The sequence below is a fragment of the Sprattus sprattus genome (assembly GCF_963457725.1).
Source record: "Sprattus sprattus genome assembly, chromosome: 9".
Lineage (NCBI taxonomy): Eukaryota > Metazoa > Chordata > Actinopteri > Clupeiformes > Clupeidae > Sprattus > Sprattus sprattus.
The window spans coordinates 11,922,202-11,945,953 of NC_137928.1; the positions used below are offsets into that span (position 1 = coordinate 11,922,202).

General features: G+C 45.5%; 1 protein-coding gene across 1 annotated transcript in view; it reads right to left on the reverse strand.

Moving 5' to 3' along the window:
* The window catches only part of frem2b (FRAS1 related extracellular matrix 2b), a gene marked incomplete at its 5' end in the record, with an annotated part of 77,497 nt that extends 63,810 nt beyond the window's left edge, over positions 1-13,687 (reverse strand). Inside the window, 2 exons of the mRNA XM_080844637.1 lie at positions 6,441-6,530; positions 8,662-13,687. Coding sequence (XP_080700763.1) covers positions 6,441-6,530; positions 8,662-13,687 — 5,116 coding nt within the window. The remainder of the gene's footprint in view (positions 1-6,440; positions 6,531-8,661) is intronic.
* Positions 13,688-23,752: the final 10,065 nt, after the last annotated feature.

Below are 23,752 nucleotides of genomic sequence, written 5' to 3' on the forward strand. Positions count from 1 at the left end.
CTCGGAGGGGAGAGAGGCCCAAAATGGAAAACGTCTCGCACACCTTTCACGTCGCCCTTTCCGAAAGACGGCAGTGAAAGCCCGAAGGGCATCTTTTTAGATTTTGGAAAAAGAGAATGTCTCCCACGGAGGTTAAGAGATGCGACATCTTATCCAGTCGACTAGCAAGATGGCATTTGATTGTGAAGTGGATGTGGGCCAGATCAGGGCTGTATCTGTCCTATAGTCCACCACTATTTGCATACACTCTTGATCTCTTTACCTGAAAAATCCTTCCGGAAGTCTCCTCAGTCAGGCAAGTGTCCTGAAAGCCCCTTGTGATGTCTCTGTTAAACCTTACAATGTCCTCTCGTCAGCAGTAATCCATGCTCAGGGTGATTTTTATTAAAGAATCTCCATTAAGCGATTTTCTATGGGTTGCCATTTATCTGGCTTTTAGACAACCCATCACCCCTGATTCCTCTGTAGACTCCACCACCCCCCCCCCCCCCCACATCCCCCCATCCCACCCTCAATCCCACCCACCAGCCCCTGCTGACTGGATCCCTTTCATTTCGGGGAAGCAATATGAACTCCTTTCTCCGACTGGCAGTGATGGATTACCCCAAAAAGACATATCTGGCATCCAGCACGACCTGGGAGGGTCAGGAGGTTTTTAAATGCATTTTCTGAGATATTTTTTTTTCCACAGAATTGCAGAGTGAGCTTTCATTTAGCCTGGCTAGTGCAAGTAGGATTACTTCTCAACATCCCAATGTTTATTTCAAAGACTCTCAGAAGATTAGTATTTGCCAACTCAATAGAGCTAAATATTATAAGCTGCAATGTCCTATCTTCTGCATTTACCTAAAAGGCAAATAAACACACTAATGCGATGAAATGCAAAAAAAAATTGTCAGAGAAACATTAAAGCCCAGTTTCATCCCGAGTGACAAATCTGAAGAGCAGGGTATGTGTACAGCTCAAGGGAAAGTTCTAAAAAAACCTTCTCAAACACAACATGAAATGGATGTAAAAAAAAAAAGCAGGAGAGAAAAGCCAAAGAAGTAATCGAAGGCCACAGTGAAGTGAAGTATGCCAGTATATCCCCCCCCCCCCCCTCATTCCATCAACCTGACTACTCCCTGCACATTAAAATCACACAACACCTTCCAGGCAGGTGCATCTTTGACGGGTGGAAAAAAAGACGACTGAATAGAAGCTAATTTATTCATCCTATCCGTTAATGCAGAGAGAAAGAGAGAGAGAGAGAGACAGAGAGAGAGACAGAGAGACAGAGAGGAGATGACCGCTAGCAAGACAAAAGTGAACAAGCGCTGTGGCTGTATGCCAAAGCAGATAATCTAGTTGAAGAGTGGGGTGAAAATGAGTGTTGCAGTGTGTGTGAGAGAGAAAGAGAGTATATGTGTGTGTGTGTGTGTGAGTGTGTGTGTGTTTGTGTGTGAGAAACTCAGGGCTGTGTCAGACAGGCACACACTAAGCTAATTAGTGCCTTATTGCCTTGTATTGAGTACAGGATTTGAGGGCTGTCTGTCTGTGGAGTTGCCTTTTGGGGAGAGAACACTGAAAGAAAGAACAAGTGAGACAGAGAGGGTGTGGAAGAAGAGAGAGAGAAGAGAGAGAGGAGGACAGAAAAAGGACAAACAGAGAGATGAGGAGAGAGTAGGATAGGGAGAGGGAGACAGGGATGGAGAGAGAATCAAAGCTGAGAGTAAGAAAGCAAAAGAAGATGAGAAGGAGAGAAAGGAATAGAGAGAGAGAGAGAACAGTGCCCTCACCTCCAGGTAGAGGAACAGTAGCTTGGAGGAAATAAAGCTCTGGGTTCCGATTTAAGTTCATAGAAGTTCATAGAAACATCTGCCTCCCCTCATTCCTCTGGGACCACACACACACACACACACACACACACACACACACACCTTAAACACATTCCCACACAGAGACACACAACCACATACAGACACAAGCTATTTCAAAATAGACTTTCCTCAGGGTTAACAAACTCCTCACAAAAGACAAAAACAATTCAACACTTCAAGCTGCATGGGGTGACACACACACACACACACACACACACACACACACACACACACACACACACACACACACACACACACACACACACACAAAATCCATCTATCCACCATCCATTTCACAAGCTGTCACAATTAAGCACTTAAGAACGAAACACAGCATTCAGTGTTCCCTCTTCTGCAGCCATGTACACACTGCTCCACTCACAAGGAACCAGAGTGCACAAACAAACATGCCACCTGGGCCGGCTGCCAGCCACTTCAGCGGTACAGGACGGGGACAGGATACAACTGTGTGTGTGTGTGTGTGTGTGTGTGTGTGTGTGTCTCTGCCCTCCACCAACTCTACTCAACTCAGCACACCTGCCATCCCATCATCCAACCGCCCCCCCAGAGCCCGTCTCAGCCTCCGATGAGGCCCCGGGCCCCCAGCTCTACCGGCGGATGTGGAGCAGCCGCCAACAACACTCACATCTTACCAAAGCAAAAAAAAGGCAGAGGGGGGCGGGGGGGGGGGATTCAATTTGCATATGTGGTTGTGAGCGAATTTGAACCAATATTAGCATGTGTGATGTGTGATGTATGTATGTATGTGTGCATGTATGTATGTGATGCAGATTGCTTTGTAGTGTGCAATGCAAATGTGTGTGCACTTTGTAGTGTGCATACATATGTGTTGTGTCTCTGGAGCAGTGAACACTACAATGGGGAATATGCTGACCCTTCCGTCCCCACAAGGGAGAAGGCAGATACCACAGATGAGAGGACGAGTTTATCTATGTAGTTATCAATAATGACACTGTAAAGCCTGTTCACTCTGTGTGTGTGTGTGTGTGTGTGTGTGTGTGTGTGTGTGTGCGTGTGTGTGTGCGTGTGTGTGTGCGTGTGTGTGTGTGTGTGTGTTGGGAGGGGGTTGGGTGTGTGTGTGTGTGTGTCGGGAGGGGGTTGGGTGTGTTAGTTACATGTCACATGTTTATGTCTGTGTATTCTTTCAGAGAATAGATAGAACATATCTATTCTGGTTGACTGAAAAACTACTTGAATTCTTATCTATACCTTCAAGGTAAACTGTGCTCTGTGTGTATACCCGTGTATGTGTGTGTTTGTGTGTGTGTGTGTGTGTGTGTGTGTGTGTGTGTGTGTGTGTGTGTGTGTGTGTGTGTGTGTGCATGTGTGTTTATTTGTGTCGTGTATGATGATGTTTATCTGTACAGTGTTCTGAGATAAGTGAACTCATCCAAGGGTGCAAATTGGTACATCTCTTGAGTTCTTATCAATAACTCCACATGAGGTGAGTGGGTCTGTGTGTGTGTGTGTAAGTGTGTGTGTATGTGAGTGTGTGAGTGTGTGAGCATGTGAAGGCACGCTTGTGTGTGTGTGTGTGTGTGTGTGTGTGTGTGTGCGTCGCTGTGTGCGTTCCAACAACCCTGACTAGGGCTTGCGTTCTAGAGAAGCACAAAGTAAGTGCTTCAATAATCCTCTTGATCGTATCATGGCAACTCCTTGAATCCTCAAGCTCTCCATGTAAGCAGACCCCACTTGCTCTTCCTCTCCCTCTTCTCCTCTTGTATTCTCTCCCTCCCTCTCTCTTTCCTTCCCTCTCACTGTCTTTCCTCAGCCCATGCAGTTTTCCTTCTTGCTCTCCCATATTACCACATTTGCAATTCAACAATCCATTTGTTCAAGACTAGCCTCTAGGAAACGGAACGTAATTCCTCTGTAACAACCTGCTGCAGGCCTCGGCAAAACGCTTGAATGACTGCGGCACGGCAAATTAATTTGTTGCCAAATTTTCACTCTCTAAGTGCCAAGCAGTTGACTCGAGGAAGATTAATATAATCCAATCACGAATGTCACTGAGGGAATAACGTATTTGGATCAGGCTTCACAGAGCACCTACATTTTATCGAGCGAGAACTAACACATGCAGCATACCTCTCGCGGCGACACAAAGACAGATTCAACACGAATCCGCGAGTATCAAACACGGTCCTACCGGTTTACCACCAAGGAATTGCATTGTGGAACGAGGGGTCTCTCTTAACAAAACAAGGATAAAGAACCATGGGTAAAGACCCCTTAACAGTGAGCTTTGTCTTCCGATCTCTTCCCCAGATTCTCCTGTGTGCAGATTGGCCTAATGACACGGAGCGAGAGAGACTGTAACATTGTATCCATTCTAATCCCCACACTGGCTCGCTATGCTGCCGCTGTCACGCCGCCTATTCATCCGTCTTTTGGCAGCGGCGCGGAAGGGCTGAGAGGGGAAACTCTTCCCATGTACTCTTCGCAACCCGTCGCTTCCTTGGCCCTGTTCTCAAACGCTTTCAGGAGCCCCGACTGACGGAATCCCGCTGGCCATTCAACAGCCGCGCTTTCGCGGATCGGCGGAGATAAAAAAGGGAGCTGTCTGAGCTCTACAGAAAAAAAGGGAACACCTCCCTTGTTTCCCTGTCGTCCACCTCAACTTCTTGCCCCTCTTCCCAGCACCTTCTGACCGAGGCTTGGCTTCAGCCTCACAGGTTACCTCTCTGACCCCATCAGCTTAGGCGCCTGTGTCTGTGCGTCTGTGTGTGTGTGTGTGTGTGTGTGTGGGCATGTGTGTGTGTGTGACACAGAGCCGTCACCGTGAGACAGCTCCCCTCAGAGAGGTGCTTTGTGTTTCTCCATGGCCGTGGAATAGGCGAAGAAAAGCCACACCATCAGGCGCCCTCACTCCCCAGCTTGCTCTCACCACCGTCAGCGGCATCATCGCCGCGACGCCATTCAGCAGGCCCGTCACCGCTCACTTGCATACCTAAGGAGTGAGCGCCTTTAGAGTTTCTGAAGTGGCCCGTGTGTGAACTGAGGGAGACGGAACAGACGGCCATGGAAAATCCCCCCCAGGAGGAGGGAGAGAACACAGTGGTCGTTTGTGTAACGGTGATGTGTGCTTGTTGGGTTTTTTTTGGGACGGGCACACACACCCTCATGATGGACTCTCTCACACACACTCACACACACAGACACAAACACACACACACACACACACACACACACACACACACACACACTCACACACACACACACACACACACACACACACACACACACACACACACACACACAAATTTGGATGGAGATACACTGTTCCTTCCTTCCTTACACCCAACACAACTCAACCACCAATGCATGCACACACACACACAAACACACACACAAACACTTTCAGACATTCACATGCACTAACACTCACAGATAAACAGTCTGGTAGAAAAACAGGATGCATAGAAAAGCCACCCACACTGCAATTTTGTCTTTTTGTTTCTGAGAAAAGCACCACAGCAACGACGAAAACAGCAACAACAACAAAAAGTTTCAAAGGAAGCCAGGTCCTGCATAGGTAATTCATATTTAACACACAAAACAACTCTCCACTAATTCTCTGTTGTAGCACTCATTTTCTATTCCACCAGTGTGCCAGTGAATCCGTAATGGCACAAAGACTGAGAAAATGATTACAGCCAGCTGTTTGGACCCGTGCACTCTTCTTCACTCCACTCCTACAAACACGCCAATCATGAGAGCTCAGCAAAACAAGACATGCCCCAAGGAGAATAAACAAACTGTCTGTTTATGAGTCTATTAATAATATCCCAGTCTTTATCTCCAGAGTTTTACCAGGGGGGTGGGTACGTTTCATTTGCTAATGAGACTCCCGGAACAGGTCTTTAGGAGAGCATTTACACACATAAATATACATGTTGGCTGCACACACACACAAATACAAAACACACACACACACACACACCCAGACACGTATACATCTTCTTTTTACATGTACATATGTACACATGTGTACACACACACACACAAACACAAAGCCAAGTAACAACCTAAATTCAGCACACGCATAGAGTTCCTCAACATAACAAGCGCTACTCGCACAGCACCTGAATTGAGTTTCACTTGCGAAAAGCTCATTCTCCCTGAGCTGGCACAACTGAATATTACCGAATTGCCTCCAGCAACCTTTCCATTGGATAGAAAAAACCTCCGATTCAGAATGCTAAATATATACTTCTGGGCATGAGGCAGGCAGAGTCAGCTCCAGGGCTGCGGGCGGATCTGTTAGATCTTTGCCAGATATCAACTCCAGTCCAGCCCAGATGTGGCGTGGGGTCTCCCGGATCCATCTCCAGAGTCAGGGGCCTCTCTCTGGTTTGTATTACTCTGAATTCTCTTCGCTTTCACCCTATGCATTTTTAATTCAATCAGTCTTCAGGAGCCAAACATAAAAACATTTCTCCACTGGGGAATTTGTGAATGAAAGGTGGGCAGAGAAGCCTATGTTTTTTTGAATAACAAATGCAACACATAAGGCATGCATTAGAACCTCAAGGTATCAGCAGACTTGGAGAGACCTACCGATATCCTCGATGGAGAAGTAGAAGACATCACTCGTGGCGTTATCTCCGTCCCGTAGGACGTAGCATATATGCATGTCGTCGATGTCAGCTGGAGGCGGAGAAGAGAGAAATATCAGTATTCTACTCCACTTTCATGCCCCTATTCCACTCGGAATCAAAGGACGTATAATGGCATTGACAAAAATCAGTATGGACACATAAATCATTATAGTGATTTCTTATAACAGAAACTCATAACAGAGATTTCTTATAACAGAGACTGTCACTCTGAGACATGCTTATGAGAATGTATCAAGCCGTGTGAGTTTTGAGTCACTTTATCATTTTATTTGCTTATTTTTTTTAAGATAAATTACGGTAAATAAATAAACAGACACCAACAGAAAGCCTGGTGATGCTTTCAACCATTTCAGATATCAACATGTCAACTCAGCTGACCCACTTCCAGCTTGGCCAATTTACACATGCCTCAACAGTTCAGAGAATGCAGGCTCAGAAACCCCTACAGGATGGTTTACTGTCATCAGTTCAGCACTGGCTAATTTAACACTACAAGCCAGAGACGTGTAAAAAGATATACGAGTCTCACCCAACATTAATTGCTGTGCTCGTGACAGGGTACAAAAAAACACACACATATATATTTTTTTTTTAACTAACGCCTGAACATCTGCTCATCTTGACACATCTGTCGAGCCGCTTTCTCATTGGATGAGGCTGAGGCATTTGCGTGCTTCTTAAAGGCCGGTTCTCTGGGCGAGTGTGAAGTTTATAGCCTCCGCCACCACCGCCTCTGCCTTGCATCTTCAATATTTGATGTCAAAACACTCCTCCCTTCAAAGATAGCCAGCTCATAAAAATGTAACCCCACAATCTTACAAATGCCCATGAGGGAGACACTTTATTTACTGCATGCTTTGCCCTTACACTTCTTCTGCAAGCTGCCTCTGAAATATTGAACAGGCATCAGAGGTGAGGGAGGGGGGTGGGGGGCAGGGCAGGGTAGGGTAGGGTAGGTTAGGGTAAATCAATGGTGCTTTCTGCTCAGTCTCTCACTATGCAGGTGCTTCTGTTGCCCATGAATGCGTGTCCCTCTGGACAAGAGAGGCATGCATCACTGTCTCATAAAGAAGTACACAGCCACAGAATTTGTTCTTCTCTGCAAAGTCTCCTCTCGCGAGTTAAGTGTGACTTGGTAGTGTTTCCCAGGGTGTTTATATACCAGTTTCTGATCGCATAGCCAAACTCCTGCTACGCTAAATCTAATTTGCACAGAAATTTGCTATCCTAGTTTTTTTATCCTAGGCATACCACATGTAGGACAGGTATAGATAATGTGGAACAAAAATGTATAAAATGCATTCTTCTAGTGCAATAATACTTCTGGAAGGGTGAAGTGAGGTTTGGTTTTGTTTGCTAAAGTGCCTATCTGACCAGATGTTGGTCAGATAACAACATGTAAATGTGTGTTTTGGCCTGAAATACCTAGGAACTCTGTCAAACAATACTTGTTACCTTTGCAACCGTAGCGGTGCAGCACTGTTACAAGGTGTTAAACATTTATATCAGCTCTGGTCTTCAACTCCGACCCTTAATTTGTGTTTTTTCAGGGGGGTTTTCTGAGGTGACAGGTTAATGTTATGTCTAAGGTTAGATGTTATGGTTGAGGTTAATATCAACAGCAACAGGTCAAAGCAAAGCATACAACTACAGCTAGTTCAATAGACCTTTTGATATTTGACCTGCAGCAAGTCAATGCTATTTACTAAACACAAATTACTCCTATACGTATATGTGCAAAGAGTCAGTAAACAAAAAGGATTTGTTAGAATCACTGAGCTTCACTGAAACTCTATACCACTGAGGTACGTGTTAAAACCCCTTTAGAGTCTCTACCTGGGGAGCCGCATGTAAGTCAATACCTGCGCTGTCTGATACACTAAGTATGCTGTCATGACACACCTTGTTAAAATGCGAAAGTACAACCCTTTTGTAATAAAGACAAGCGTGGTGTGAATTGCATCCCATATGGTGAGGGGGGGAAAAAACAGACAGTTCTTTCAGGCATAATAGAGAGTTTGTAGCCAAGTGAAATATATGTCCCGCCAACAGGCAAGCTCCACCATGCCTGGTAAATGAGTTGAGGCAATGTGAAGTTACACACTTGACAGTTATTCTTTCTATAATGAATGGTGCTTATGATAAAATGTATTTCTTACCTTGTGTGAATGTAGTGACTGTGACGTTGCCTTTGCCCAGGCTGATGAGGTAGCCATGCTCCGGACCCACTGTGATCCGAAAGGTGACGGCCACTTGGGGACTGTCTCTGTCTTCCGCTTTCAGGGCCTTGCCTGTGATGAGGAACCCCAGATGACCCGTGGACAGAATCCTTAAAGTTGCGCCTCCTTTGTTGACCACGATCTGCGGAATGCCATTGTCCACGGAGAGAATGGAGATTTTCATAGTCTGGGGTTTGCGCGTCTCGAACACCGTGTCGGGGAAGATGTAGAAATCTGTGTGAGTCCCATCGGTCACAGTGAAGGAGAAGGAGTCTTCGGCCGACTCGGTGCCATCGTGCTTGTAGCTGATCATGTTTTCATTCAGGTCCTGCTTGGTGAAGGAGGTGACTGGGTGGCTGTTGTTGAAGAGCAGCCTGCCGTGGACAGGAACCTGGGTGATGGTGAACTTCAATAGCCGGTCCGCCGTGTCCCGATCCTCCACTGTCAGTTCGAACGGAGTGATGAGCTTGTTCTCCCCCTCGCTGACCACCAGGCCGTGCACGGTCACCACCGGCTTCTTGTTATCCACGTCCGAGATGGACACCCGGAAGGTGCGGAACACTGGGTTGTAGCCATCCGTCACCTCGAACTCGAAACTGTCCATCTTGACCTCGTCGTCGGCGGTGTGTATGTAGTAGATCTTGTTTCCGGCCAGGTGCAGTTGCGTGAAGGAGCTGATGGGCATGCCAGGGGTGTCAGAGCACTCCAGATGCCCCCTCATGGGCGCCCGCGTGATGGTGAACACCAGGTGCTCGTCGGGGCTGTTCAGGTCAGTGGTGCTCAGCAGGTCTGTGGTCAGGGTCACCCTTCCCCCTTCTTTCAGAGAGACCCCCTTACTAACAATGTCAGGGAAGACCATGTCTATGCTTCCAACTGTGACGTAGAAGTATCTGTCTATTAAAGGGTTAATGCCATCTGTGACATCGAATTTAATCAGATCACGAATCCCCTCTTGCCCGTTGTGTATATAAACGATAAGGTCTTGGTCTAATTCACTTTGTGTGAAATTCATCCCTATCGTGATGTTCTCCAAATAACCAAATGGTGTTTGCCTTTGTAGAAACCCCTGGTTTGGGCCATAGCGAATGATGTATGTTAGTGAGCTGTCCTCTGAGTCTAAGTCAGTGGCTTTTAAAACTCTGTTGTTGATGACTTTGATGTCCCCTATCTCTATCTCGAGACCGTCATTAATGGCCATCCTAGGTGTTTCATCATCAACAGGAATAACCATGATCAGGACGTCCTTCTCCACTGTGAATTTACCATCAGTGAGAATGACGCTGAAACTATCCTCTGTGGTCTCTGAATCATCATGCTCATAGACAATACTAGAGGCCTCTCGGATCTGGTCAAGAGTGAAGTTGGTAACTGGAACAGTGCCAGAGGTCAACTGGTTTAGGATAACTCCGTGCTTCGGGGGTCTGATGATTATGAATGTCAGTTCGTCGGAGGGAACGTCCGCATCTGCTGCATTTAAAATCGGCGTGTCTATGACAATGTTCATGCCCTCCATCACCACAAACTCCCTCATGTACATCTCAGGCTTTTCGTCATTGGAGGGGATAATCATGATGGGGAAGAAATGCTTCTCTGAGTAATTAATGCCGTCGGAGCATCTGAAAGTGAACCTGTCCTCCACAGGTTCCACGCCCTTGTGGATACTTTGCACATAATAAATGTGGTTTTGCCTAATGTCCTTAAGGGTAAATGCGCTGATGGCTGTGCCTGACCTAGACTTTTCTGAGCCCGGGGCTGGAGATATATTTTCTACGTAACCTGATGATGGCTGAACAATGATTGTGCACAGGAGGTCATCATTGTGTGTGTCGACATCGTCTGCGCTAATGTGCAGGATCTCAATTACATTTTTCTCTCCCTCCACTACACTGAACAAGGGGCCCACGAATACCTCGGGGGCCTGGCTATCCAGGGGCAGTATGGTGACTTGAACTCTGACCCCTGTGACTTTGTTGCCCCCGACTGTCCACTCATCTGACATATCCGTGAGGGTCAGATTAAAGAAGTCCTCCTTGGTGGTGAGACCAATCTCTCCCCCGGTGTGGGCGTACACCACAAAGCCATTGATGATGTCGGCTTGGGTGAACCTCCCAGCAGGAACCCCATTCACGAGAATCTCTCCAAACACAGGAGGGTCCTCCACTATGAAGGTCAGGCGGAGGTCATCCGTGTCCTCGTCCCGTCCCTGAATGACGCTGGTCGTAATTTCTGTGGCCCCATTCTCTAACACGTCAATGTGAGAGCCTATGGTGCCGGCTGGGAGACTAATTGTGGGTTTCTCATCATCAACTGGCTTCACAGTCACCCTGATGGTAATTGTGACAACGTGGACTCCATCACTAACATCTATTTGGAAATAATCACTAGTCGACTCATCGCCATTGTGCACATATGAGATTTTGCCCCCTGAAATGTCCCTCAAATTAAACACATCGCCTTTGGTCAGATCAGTGAATGTATACTGGACTACCCCATGAAGTGGAGGCTGAATGACAGTGAATGAAATCTTACTGCTGTCAGTGTCTTGATCCTGGGTGTCTAATTCCTCTCGTGTAATGACATGTGTGCTGCCCTCCAGCACAGTGAAACCAGAGTTGGTTATCTGGGGTGGCTTGTTGTCGACAGGCTGAAGATATATGTTGAAGGATCCGGTGACGCTATTTCCAGCCGTGTCTTCACAGGTGAACGTAAACTGCACCACGTGGGCTATGATGCCCAGCTCCACGTCGGGTGGCTTGTAGGCTATCTTGTGGTGATTGATTTGTGCCTGGGTGAATTCTGTGACCTGAACGTCCGCACTTTCAGTTAGAACAATCGAGCCAAATACAAGAGGGTTGTTTGTGTCTGTGTCAGTGGGTGGCTGTGTGATTGTGAATTTCAGGTCGCGGTCCTCTGAGTCTAGGTCAGTGTAGCGCAGGAACTTCTTGCGAAAGTATGTGAGCTGATACTCGTGGACGGTCATCTGCAGAGTGGTGCCTGGGTAAAGCTCGGGAGGGATGTCATCGATGGGAAGAACCTTGATGACGAATGAGCTTTCTCCCGACTGATTGGGAGGGTCGTTGTCATCCTGGACGCTGAACACAAACTGGTCCATGACCGGTTCCGTGATGTGAGGCCCGATGTGCCTGTAGAAGAGCTTGCCATCAGTGATGTCTTGCTGTAGCCACTCTGTCACTGATTTCTCATACAGCTCGTCCTCAGCATTGAACCTCCATGTAGACGGGTCCTCCGGGGCCTCAGACTGCCGCAGCAGCACCTCTCCTATTGTGGAGAAGGGGGGCTGGATGACAAACTTAATAGTGGAATCCTCTGAATCTATGTCAGCAGCACTGAGCGTCAGAGGGGAGATTGGCATCATCTGGTTTTTGAACAGCACCAGTCCCGTGTTGGCATTGATGATTGGCGGCTCGTCATCTGTTGGCACCACGGTGATGGGGAACAGGAATTCCACTTCATGTTTGCCGTCCGTCATCCTAAAAATGATGTTATCACTGTAGGTGTCACTGCCGTCGTGCTGGTAGATCACCACACCATTATCCAGGTCGGCAGGAGTGAAAAACTTCCTCCGGGACCCCAAAACAGTTAGATGCCCGTGCCTAAGCCCATCAATTACGCTGACTCTCACACTGTCCAGATTGTCCTCGTCACTGATTTCTAAATTGTGTGAGCTAGATAGTGGCCTGGATTGTCCCTCATACAACAGCTGTCCGGTATTACGGGTCACCACAGGAGCCAGAGTGTTCATTGGCTTGACTACAATCATGAACGCAAAGGGGTCAGAGACGGCTGCCTCAGTGTCCACAACCTCAAACTCGATTTGGAAAATTCGCTCACCGTCTGCATCCACAGAGGGCGGCTTATAGGCTATTTTCAGCTCCTTCAAATCCCTCTGATAGAAAGAAGTGATTGGCAGATTCCTATCGTCTGTGCTCACTATGTAGCCCTCTTCAAAAGACAATGGGGACGTGATATTAAATATTAAATCATCTGGATTAGATTCAATGTCCTCTGCAGCCAGCATATCAGGAGTAATGGCTGTCATTACAAACTGGTCTACCTCCATCATCATCATAGCCACAAAACTTGGTTTAGGAGCAGTGTTCTCCTCCCCCTCTCTTATGCGCACCATAAATTGGAAAAACTCTTGATTTAATATGTTGCCCTCTTTGTCTTGTAACTCTACAAACATTGGAATATAATCTCTGTTAGGGGAACGATGGGCAAACGTGTGCTGATAACGAATGTTGAGTCTGAGAAATTCATCACAGTCCAACATCTTTCCCAGTTTCCCCTCATCAATAAGTTTGCCATATCTGGGCAATGTACTTCCACTGGCGAGAGATGCGAGTTTACATTGATATGCGTTTCTGTCATAAGTAAATTCCAATATTTTGATATCAATAGGGTTGCTTGCTCCTAAAAGCTTGTCAACAGTGAGAGGCATGTTTCTAGTCAATACTTCCAACTGCGTAAAGATTACCTCAACCTCCATCATGAACGGTATGATGACTGTATCAGTTTGGGTGTCATAGCGGAGTTGAAGCCTCACCCTGTCCTTCGCCGGGCTCCTGGAGCCGAAGTGCGAGTACTTCACATCGTTCGGACCAAATTCACACGGAAACTTTTTCGGGGAAAGCAGCCCCGGTCTCTGTGACAAGGGATCATTATCCAACACGGTTATGCTGCATTTGTCTCCGGGCTGAACTTGGATAACCAAATCGTTGATGGGATCTACAAAACTGGATCTTCCAAAAGGCACGCGTATTCCATTGTTTGCCACCAATATAGCATCTTCTGAGAGGTCCGTTCTCAAACCATATGATAATCCCAAACTGTCAAAGACCTGTGCCGATGCATAACCTGTCAAAGTCAATGCACTCACAAGTAAGTGGAAGAGAACACCGACTGTAGGAATCCCGTGCCGCTGCAGGGAAATATTCAAAGCCATTTGTGCAGAGAACCCACCGCGAGGATCCACTGCACTTGTAACATAAAACACGAAAACAAAGTACTTAACGTTATCAAAGTTAAAAAAGAATAATTTGAGTGTTGGAAATTCTTAGACGCGTATACGTGCTGAGGTACACCATTCTCTCCAAGCGGTTGCACTGGGTTAAACTTCATACATTTGGACAGCAGGAGTGAGGAAATCACGCCCTCTGTGCTCTGTGATTGGATGATATTTACGGTGGAATGCGTATGTTAAGACTTAAATGGACCTGAGCCATGTCACTCCAAGTAAAAGAGAGCGACAGCTACAGTTTGGTCCAGTCTGAACACATTTGTGTCAGGTTGGATGAGGTGAGTGGACGCACTCACACACAAACAATTACTTTCTGCTCTCCTCAGAACAATCTTCCTGTTAATATTACGCTGCGAGCTTGCACTATTTCTGTCATATTTCGAAGCCCAGCATTTTGGTTCTCTGTCAAGAGTTTTGGGTAAGGCGCAAGTATTGTAAAATCCGAACGCACGAAGCTACACTTTTATCTAAATGTTATTATGTAGTGGTTCTACATTGAACAAATAATGAAATATTAGAGCACACTTATCACAACCTAAGTGACAGCTGATTTGAGGAGCATGTTGTGGCAGGTGCAAGTCGTTTGATACATGTCCCAGCTCCCTCTGGCGGTAGGAGTGGCGAGAACAAATTGTGGGCAGATGAATTCGATTTTTCCAGCAATCTGAAAGACGTAGCTTCAAGTACTTAATTGGTAACCAGTAAATTAACTACCGACAGTGTATCCACGTTTTTGGAGTAGGGTTATAATTTATAATAAATTAAAGTAAGATAGCGTTGGAAAATACGTTTAGCAAGGTCAGATATATTTTCTAAGCCTTTTAAATGTCATGTATAAGGGTGGTGCTCTTTCTCTCTTCTCCCTTGCAGAGTATGCATGTTTTCCCCCTTTTACCTTCAAATATTTGTAATTCAAATTTCAGTCATTCACTCAGGCATGATGGAGGATCCATGATGCACACAGGAAAAAGGACACTTTCAATTGATGTGAATTCTCACTGCGTTACAGAAATGACTGCAATTCTCTGGGTCCATTTGTATGCAAACAATGAAGGGGGTTCAATAAAATAGGATATTATGTGACAGCTCTGTAAAGGCCTCTCCTGCAGTGACATTTCACTCTTTCATGTCAACAAGCACAAAATGGCAAATCCATTTCGTATGGCCTGCTAAACTTCAGGGTCTAACAAATTCAGCCTTTTCATGTACTTGTTTTATTGACTAAGCTATGTGTAGCATTCATTTAAGGTAGACAGGCAACAGCTAAACAGTATGTGTGAGGAATTTGAAATCGCTACCATTCAATACCACTCCAAAGGTGCATTTCCTAGGGCTTCCGGCATGACATTTTGCTATGCGTTGTGCAGCTGGCAAATAGCCAAATTACATTTTTCAGACAAAAGAGATTAGTTGAAGACTAACATTATGCATACAGTGAGGCTTTGTTGAAGTCATATCTTGTGTGCTGCATGAATGTTGTTGGTCAGAAATAGTTAATGTAGGTAAATTAATACCGGCATCATTCAAGAGGTTACAGGTTAAAGATTAAATATCAGCCAAAGCCTTTGATATGTACTCTTTTTTTTTAAGTATTTGATAAATACCTTCAAACTTCAACCTTTAGTCATGTTGCCTATACCGCATTTTTTTCACATTGTGCCATATGCATTATTTGGCAGTGAGTTTATGTATTGTTTGCAGCCTGGTCACATTCTGGATGTTAAACATTAGGAATTAACTGGGAGAACATCCAAGAGCTACACCCAACTATTTCAAATACCCTCTGAATAATGAAAATGTAATTACTTCTTTATTATTTTTTTTGTCTTTTCTCTCTTAAATACCTCTGGTGAAAAAGGGATTTAAATGAGCTCATTAACTTAGTACGTGTGGAGAGGCTCTTCCAACACACCACTCAACACTGGCTATTAATACAGATGGATTTATAAAAATGAATGCATTCTGAGCTGGATTCAGGATAATTGGCAAGTTACCTGTTTTACCGCAGTCTCGGGGGCGGTTCTGAGCGCTTTGTGCTGTCGCCATCGTGGCATGTGTGTTGGTCTAACGTGTTGAGGAAATGCGGGAGAAAGCATGCAGGGTGGTTGACATGCTTGGCTCTCGCCGGCTAGAAATAGACCAGTGAGCTACACATCAACAGAGTGGAACATGCCAAGCGAATTATCATCTCAGTTTGACATTTCGTTCTCTCCTCCCCACCCCAGCCTTAATGAATTACAGATGTCCATATGGTCCAGTGCTGTTCATCTGATTCGGGTGTGATTGATGTAGCTGACGGTGTTATGACACATTCTGATTCATGCTCACCTCATCCCAATGTCCCTTACTCCTCCTTAGCATGTATTTTTTTAACTGATGTGCTCCATGCTGTGCTGAGAGTCCAAGATAGCAGAGCTTTGGAGAGACTGTTAAAGCAATGGGCTTTCATTTGTTCCAACTCTCCACCTCCAGCAGTCCTCTGTCTGTCCACTGTTTTGGCCGCTCGTCACCCCCATCTGCTCAATGTGCGTAATGGATTCAAGAAAACCTATTATAATTCTGAGCAAGTGTAAAAAACGACCAACAACAAAACAAAAAAAGAACAGTGAGTGAAAAGAAGTGACAAATTCCTAGAAAACACATCAATCGTTGTTATCCTGAAACAGAAATCTGTCATAAACACAGTTTGGATTTTGTCTCCCGGAAAGGTCCACATTTGTACTCAACAAAGGCTTTAGTGTGATGGCTGACAGACACTGTAGTCAATAGCAGAGTCACTTTGAGGATCCTTCTGACAATACAAGGGGAGGAAAGAACATTATAACTCAAACTAAACTTGCTATTTCCTGTGTTGTTACTGTGCATTATAACAGTTTCTTGGGCTTCTTCTGTTAAATCGTATAAACGTATAAATCATATTCATTTAGTCACATTTGTTTTAAAGGCACTTCTGATTTGTAAGGACTGATTTACTGCACGTGTGTTAATATGTCCACAAAATGCAGCAATTCCTGGGCAACGTATCTTTGGGGTTGACGAGGCCATAGTGAAGTATGCTGTGTGTATGAGTACGGTTGTATTAATGTTGTACTTGTCTGCACATGAGCGTAAACATCACTCTTCACCTAAAGATTATACCCAGTGGATTATACCCAGTGGACATCATATCCTCTACATAGCCCAGTGGTATGTAGAAATGGACACACCAGCCACACACTCTGAGCTCCCTATATGAGGAAGACTGTGCTTGGCATCACATCAAACCCCCTCATTTGCTATGTGGTTGAGTGGAGCCTGCTTCCCAGCTCTATATTATTACCTGGCCCCGAACTCCATCTGGTTCTTCATGTTCATCAGAGCATTTCCCCCAGGTGCTCTCTACTTATGTGCCCCCTCATTTAAGCTTTACTATTTAATATAGTATGTTTCTGGTCTGTTTTTCAACAGAGAAAACGCTAAGCTAAAGCAATTGCTTGGGCAAGATAGTCATTTAGCGTTCATCTACTCTGTTATTTGGTGGATTTAGATATCCATTACAAATAACCAGACATGAAAAGTGTGTGTCTGTATGTGTGTGTCCGTGTGTGTGTGTGTGTGTGTGTGTTTGTGTGTGGGTGTGAAGGGTGGGTGCATTCCATGTGTGTCTGATGTGTGGTTATTTATTTTCCAGGTCAGTCATCAATTTTATGGATGTATGATGCCTAGGTTACAAATAGGCTATTATAAATCATTTTCAAAGCTCAGAATAAACAAGGCCTAAACGACTCTGCATTAATACTCAGACATCCCCAAGAATGGCACATGTTGTTTTTCTCCCAAAACAATCCGGGGAAAAAAATCTTGAGTTGCCAGACCATAATGAGTTTGCTGGAGTCAGGAAGTGAAGCGTCTGCCAGGGGACAATGAATTCCTTGTCTCCTCCTCGGAGGGGGCCAAGACCAGACTGTGAATGCTATGAATCTCCAGCGATGACATCAGTCAGTGTTGTTTGGGCCCTGACGGATGGTTTGTAGGTGTGTAGATTGGAATGCCCTCACCTGGGGGACGCGCTGACCTCCGACCTTCAGAGCTGCTTTCAGTGGGGAAGACAAAGTCTCTCACGGTGTTGAGTCAACAGTTTTAATTAGCTTAGGGGTCCTGGTGTCAGCGCATTTAAAAAAAAATGACCATTCAGGATGTGTTATTGTGTTTAGTCAAGCATAGCAACAATCACTGTGGCTGGACTATAGATTGAACAGCAACTCAAACTTACAAGACACCAAGAACCATTGCATCAGGATCTCATAATACATCTTTACTTCTAAATTCTAGTTTATGATCAGATGCCAGATAGATCTACCAGATCAAGCCCATGTCTGTTCCAGTGGCACTTTAGCAGAGCTAACAAGATATGCTGCACCCTGGAAACTCACCAATGTTGAACGACAGCACAACCATACAATTCAGTATTTATCAGCTGAGGGTAAATGACATCAAGAAAACAGGCCAAACTGTCAAACTTTTTTTTTTGTATAACAGGATTTTTTTGGTGCGTCGCCAAGGGAGACCAAGAGCCGTTGCAGCTGCTGTCACAGTATCTCGCCATGCAACAATTGCACAGCTTATCGTCTCTATTTCTGTTTTGCAGTTATTTGCTGGTGACAATGAGAGACGAAGTCTCTTGAGATCCCATTAGGGCTATTTTAGCTAATGACTTCACTGGTCAGGCCAGCGCTTTGATTGCACACGTGCCTGGCACTCTCCACGGGGGAATAGTTTTTTGAGAAGTTGTCATAACAATCGCCCTGACGGAGGACTTGGACTCAAACAAACAGCCTCACACCCAGCATCCCATCCTTTGCTGCTGAGTTCTGCTGCCTGTTAAAAGTCAGTCGGATCAGCCACCTGACAACCGAAACTTTTCAAACAGCTGGCGTGGAATCTGCTGTAATCCTTGCGATTGTTTACATTTACAGAATGTGACATTCAGGCTTCTGGCACATGTTGTCAGCCACTGATAAATAGGAAAATTGGCACAAACATCCCTCGCCCCATATGAAAGAGGTTTTGATTTATTCAGGACACACATAGGCTCCTTCAAGCTGTAATCATGTTGACAGGGCCCTGAACATCACACGGGAGATGAACATCACACTGTCAGATGATGGAGAAAAAAAAAACCTCTGGCATATCACTCCAATTACAATATTAAAAAGTTTTAAATCATGAACCGTGTTTCTCAAGTTACACAGGGGATAGAGTCAATGTAGCACACCAGAGAAGGGTCCTAATCCCTTTAAGAAATGTCATGGCTGCATTCTTACAGGGATGAGACCGTTTATCTTTCCATGACTGTGAATCCTATCCAGCCTTATTTGCTCTCCACTGCGTGCTAAAGCCCTTCCAGGCATGGCTGAAACACATCCCTGAAACAGCCACAACACCCACTTATGGGAGAACAGGGGAGAATTAATACCTTTGACAAATCCCTCACCGACAACCTTTTGCTGTGATTAAAGAAAAAACAGTCATTCACAGTATCTCCACTTACAATGCTGCCCTGTTGTAAAGCATCTAACCCGTATATTCACCTAGGAAGTCAAGGCACTGTTGTTGGCTTTATTTTTTTTTAATGAAAGTAAAAGTCCCAGGGGAGGCACCAAACTGCGCTGTGGTCACCCAGGCGGTCAAAGGGTTGCCTCTTCTAATCCTGTTCCTGCCAGCACTGTGAGCCCTGCTGGAGCTGCCCGCACAGATGAGTTTTAAAGCCGAAGCACTTAACCTGCGCGGCCGCCCCATGGGTCGCCACTAATTAACACTGCGCCGCGGAGAGAAGGAGAGAACCGCATGGAGGAGAGGGAGGGAAGAGGCAGGGGATGAAAAGTACTCTCTCTCACTCTCTCTCTCTCTCTCTCTCTCTCTCTCTCCTGACATTTACAGCCATGTTGTCTGAACCTGTTAATAAAGGTTACCATTTCAGTTCGAGTTATTTCACATTCATTTTTTTTTGTTCTATTTCTGTATCATGCTAATCCTTTCCTCCGGTTGTTGTTAAGCTTCTATTAAGATAGATTTTTCTTGTTTTACTTGTCGGGTTGTTTCCATAGAGACCAGGTTCAAGCTGAAGGTTGAGTTTGCAGGTGCTTATGGTAGGCCTACGCTAGATGTGCTGAGTGTGAATATGGGAGGTAATGAAAAAAATACACACTTTGCAGTAGGGCCAACTATGAATAAACATTTCACGAGCGTCATCTGCTCCTGTGATCTTTCACAGATTGACACTTTCGGGCCGCACATTTCCCACCAGAAGACTTTTTTTTCTTTCACAGCTCTCTCCCGAGAAAAGACATTTTACGGAATACGGGTGGGTACATGACAGGTGCTTGTTGAATATTTCTTCGCTTGCATTTTCATCAAATTTCTCTCTCCAGCAAACTATTCAGACGAGTCGCCTCAAATGGATCAGACAGCCTGTGATGATTTTGCAAATGTTCTAAGCACCGCCACACCAAACAAGAATAATTACAAAACCACACTCCTCTGTTGCCATTCCATCTGTTTTATTTGACAGTCAATGAATAACAGATTAATACAATTTCGTAAGACCCTTCTGCTCCAGTGCTCATCAGTGTTGAAGGCTGTACCCATACACAGATGCACTGATGTTGAAAACACACACACACACACACACACACACACACACAAACTTCCTCAGGCCGTGGGCCTGCACCTCCACTTCAGAGGATAGTCAAGTCAAAGCCCCCATGGCGGGGCACTGTTTTGGGTACACCAAAAATATTTTCCTGCGTCCCTGCTTGGCTGTAATTGAGTGCTCCGTTAATCTTCCAGAGAGACAACCAAGCAGGCATAAAGCCCCTCCCCACCCAGCTCCTGGTCCACCTGCACAGCTGAACTCCTTCCACTAGACTTAACTGGAGGAATGAGAAGCTCTCCGTGACCTCCTCATATTCCCTCGTCCAGTAATGTCCCAGTGTGCTTTGTGTGAGCATGAGAGATGAGGAATACTGTTGGAGTCTCTTTGTTCTCCACTTAGTACACGTGGAATTCTATAGGCACTGTGCTGCTAGAATATCACACGCAAACACACACACACACACACTCAGGCTTTACTCTGGGATTGAACCCGAGATGCAGGGTGTAGGGAACCAGCGCTTAGCTAGTAAGATGACCCAATGGCAGGACCCAATGACAGAACCCCCCTCTAAGCATCCGGGGTGTCGGCCTCTGGGCATGCGGCATCCAAGATGTCGCCGTTGGGGAAGCCTGCTTCACCAGGGCTGGCGGCGTCGGGGCTGCCTGCATCGGGGCTTCACCAGGGCTGGCGGCAACTGGGGCATTGGTCTCCAGAACTGTGGCATCCGGGTTGCTTGGTCCACTGGGACTGGGGGCATCCAGGGTTGCTGCATCCAGGCTGGGTGCCTCTGGAACTGCAGCTTCAGGAACGTCAGCAGCCGGAGAGCAGGGTTACGGGCAGCATCTCTCTCCAGAGCAGAGGCAATGGCGAACTGAGACGTCAGTCTCCCGGGAGTCTGGTGCTTCTGCTGCAGCCTCCGATGACCCGAAGTCTCCTGGCTCTGGATGATCCACTGACTGGAGGCTTCAGAGTTGTCCAGGTCGAAGGCCTGCTGGCGAGCTGTTCGCTGTTGAACACCTGCTGGGTCCATGTTGATCGGGTCGTTCTGTCAGGCTTTACTCAGGGATTGAAACCGAAATGCTGGGTGTGGGGAACCAGCGAGCTAGTAAGAGGACCCAATGGCAGGATGATCATCTCTATGGTTATTTCTTTATTGCTTTTCAACAGGGTCTCTTCCAACCAGCAGTTTCGCAAAATACAGAAGAGATTCCCAAAAACAGAGTATGTTGCAAAACAGGTTACAGTCCAAAACACAGGAGATACTTTGCAAAACTACTTTAACTCAAAAAACACCAACAGTGTAATCAGGGTGCGATTTGTCCAAAAACCAGAGGGGGGGATGTTTTTTTTTTTTTTATCATGAACAAAAAAAACAAGCAATACATAGGCCTAATTCTCTTCATATACATGCATCATATATGTCTATGATATGATAATCGCTGCTAGACGCTCAGTTCTTGTGCTCCCTCTCATTCACGCTAAAATACTGAAACCGAAACTGAAACTTTGAAACTGAAACGCAACTGTTTTGGACAGAACTCGCTAATTCAGTGAACAAAAAAAAACCAGAGGGGGGGTAAATCCCCACCATCCCCCCCGGCAAATCGCACCCTGAGTGTAATACAATGCAAAAGGCAGAGCTATTAACTGCTTAGCTATCATAGGGAACTACCCAAGCAGCGAGAGGCGAAGCTTAAGAGCAAACGCGTACAAAAGCAGTTTGAGAACTGCACAGAGAACAAACCTGAAACTGGTGCTGGACAGACATGAAACACTATAATGACCCGATAAAGGGCATGGAAACTAGCCAGGTATTTAACGCCTGGCTAATTGGGAGTCAGGAGGCAAACATACAGTGGGACACAGGTTAGGGAAGACAATTGGCTACAGGTGAGGGCACACACTGGGAAACAGGTAAGGGCACATAACGAGACACAGGTGAGAACACAAAATCACAACAGAGGCGAATGTGTGCAAAAACAAGCGTTCTTTTGTCCTTTGGCCACCAGATGCCGCCAATGTGCCAACTTATGGCAATCGCTGCCCAAAGTCCTGACGCACACACACTAAATGATATGTTACTATGGTAATTTATCAGAAGTTGCTTCGCCGAACCAAAAAAAGGGGCGTTTTCTTTTTTTAGCATGGAATCTAGCTCGCTAAACCGCTTAGCGAGCTACGCCGAACAGTACCCTTATGATTAATAGTCGTCTAGGAATTTGAGAATAGGTTAAATAAACAAACATGACTCTTCCTGATATAGGTATGTTTTCACTGTTGGGTTGAGATCTGTCATCTGTCTGAATAGATTGGTTGTAACCTCAAATGACAAAATGACAATAATGTGATCTCGTCAGAGGACATTGGCAGTCAGCAGTTTAGTTTAGTGTAGATTGCCTATTGACAGATAATTTACATTTAGTCATTTAGCAGACGGTTTTGTCCAAAGCGACGTACAAGGGAGAGTCAATTTTCGAGCAATAGAGACCTAGTGTAACAATAAATACTATTTTACGTAAGAAATAGAAAAAAAGTGCTGGAATGTAACTGCTGTAAGTGCAAGTTAAGTCTATTCTGCTTCTCTCATCTTTTATATGAAGAAAATCTTTGTCTACAATATCAAGGAACAGGTGAATTTGACACACATTTAGAAAAGTACAGTAAACAATTCTGGTAAAAGATTGTTGATATTTGAGCTCAACAGCCAATCAAATTACACCCCTCCCTCCTGTGCTCCTGAGGCAACATGTTGATTGGCTGGAATAGTATGTGGCTCAGTCCGAGCCATTTCCCACCCCATTTACAGAGCCAGAACTATGTACGAACGACAGATTTTGTTTGAGCACGCACACACCACAGACAACTATAGGATGGTAAGGGGAAAACAGTTAATATGATTAGAATCGTGGACAATGACTTTAAAAGTAGATACAAATGTGTACTGAGACAAGTACACTATCAATGCTGACGTAATTGTGTGGATATCAGGAATGCTGAGGAAAAGCATGTTGATGCATCATGACAGTCAAACCATGTTTCCACTATACTCCTCCAATACAATATAGGTTTTAATGCAAAAAAAGCTTACTTTTTAGGCCTGATAATGTAATGTTGAATAAAGTGTAAATAATAAGTTGCTAACGACATTTCACAAGGCACTCTATACATCTTAGATTTTTGGTTTAAAGGGTTTTTATGTAGGGCTCTTCCAAAAATATAATGATATCAGGGACGTGCAGTCATAGGAGGCAGGGGAGGCAGAGTGACCGGCATCCCAGCTGTACGCTGTGCCTAGGCAGAGCGCACGCTGAGGCTGCGTTGTCCGGGGAAATCCCTCCGGCATGTGGGCTCTGTGC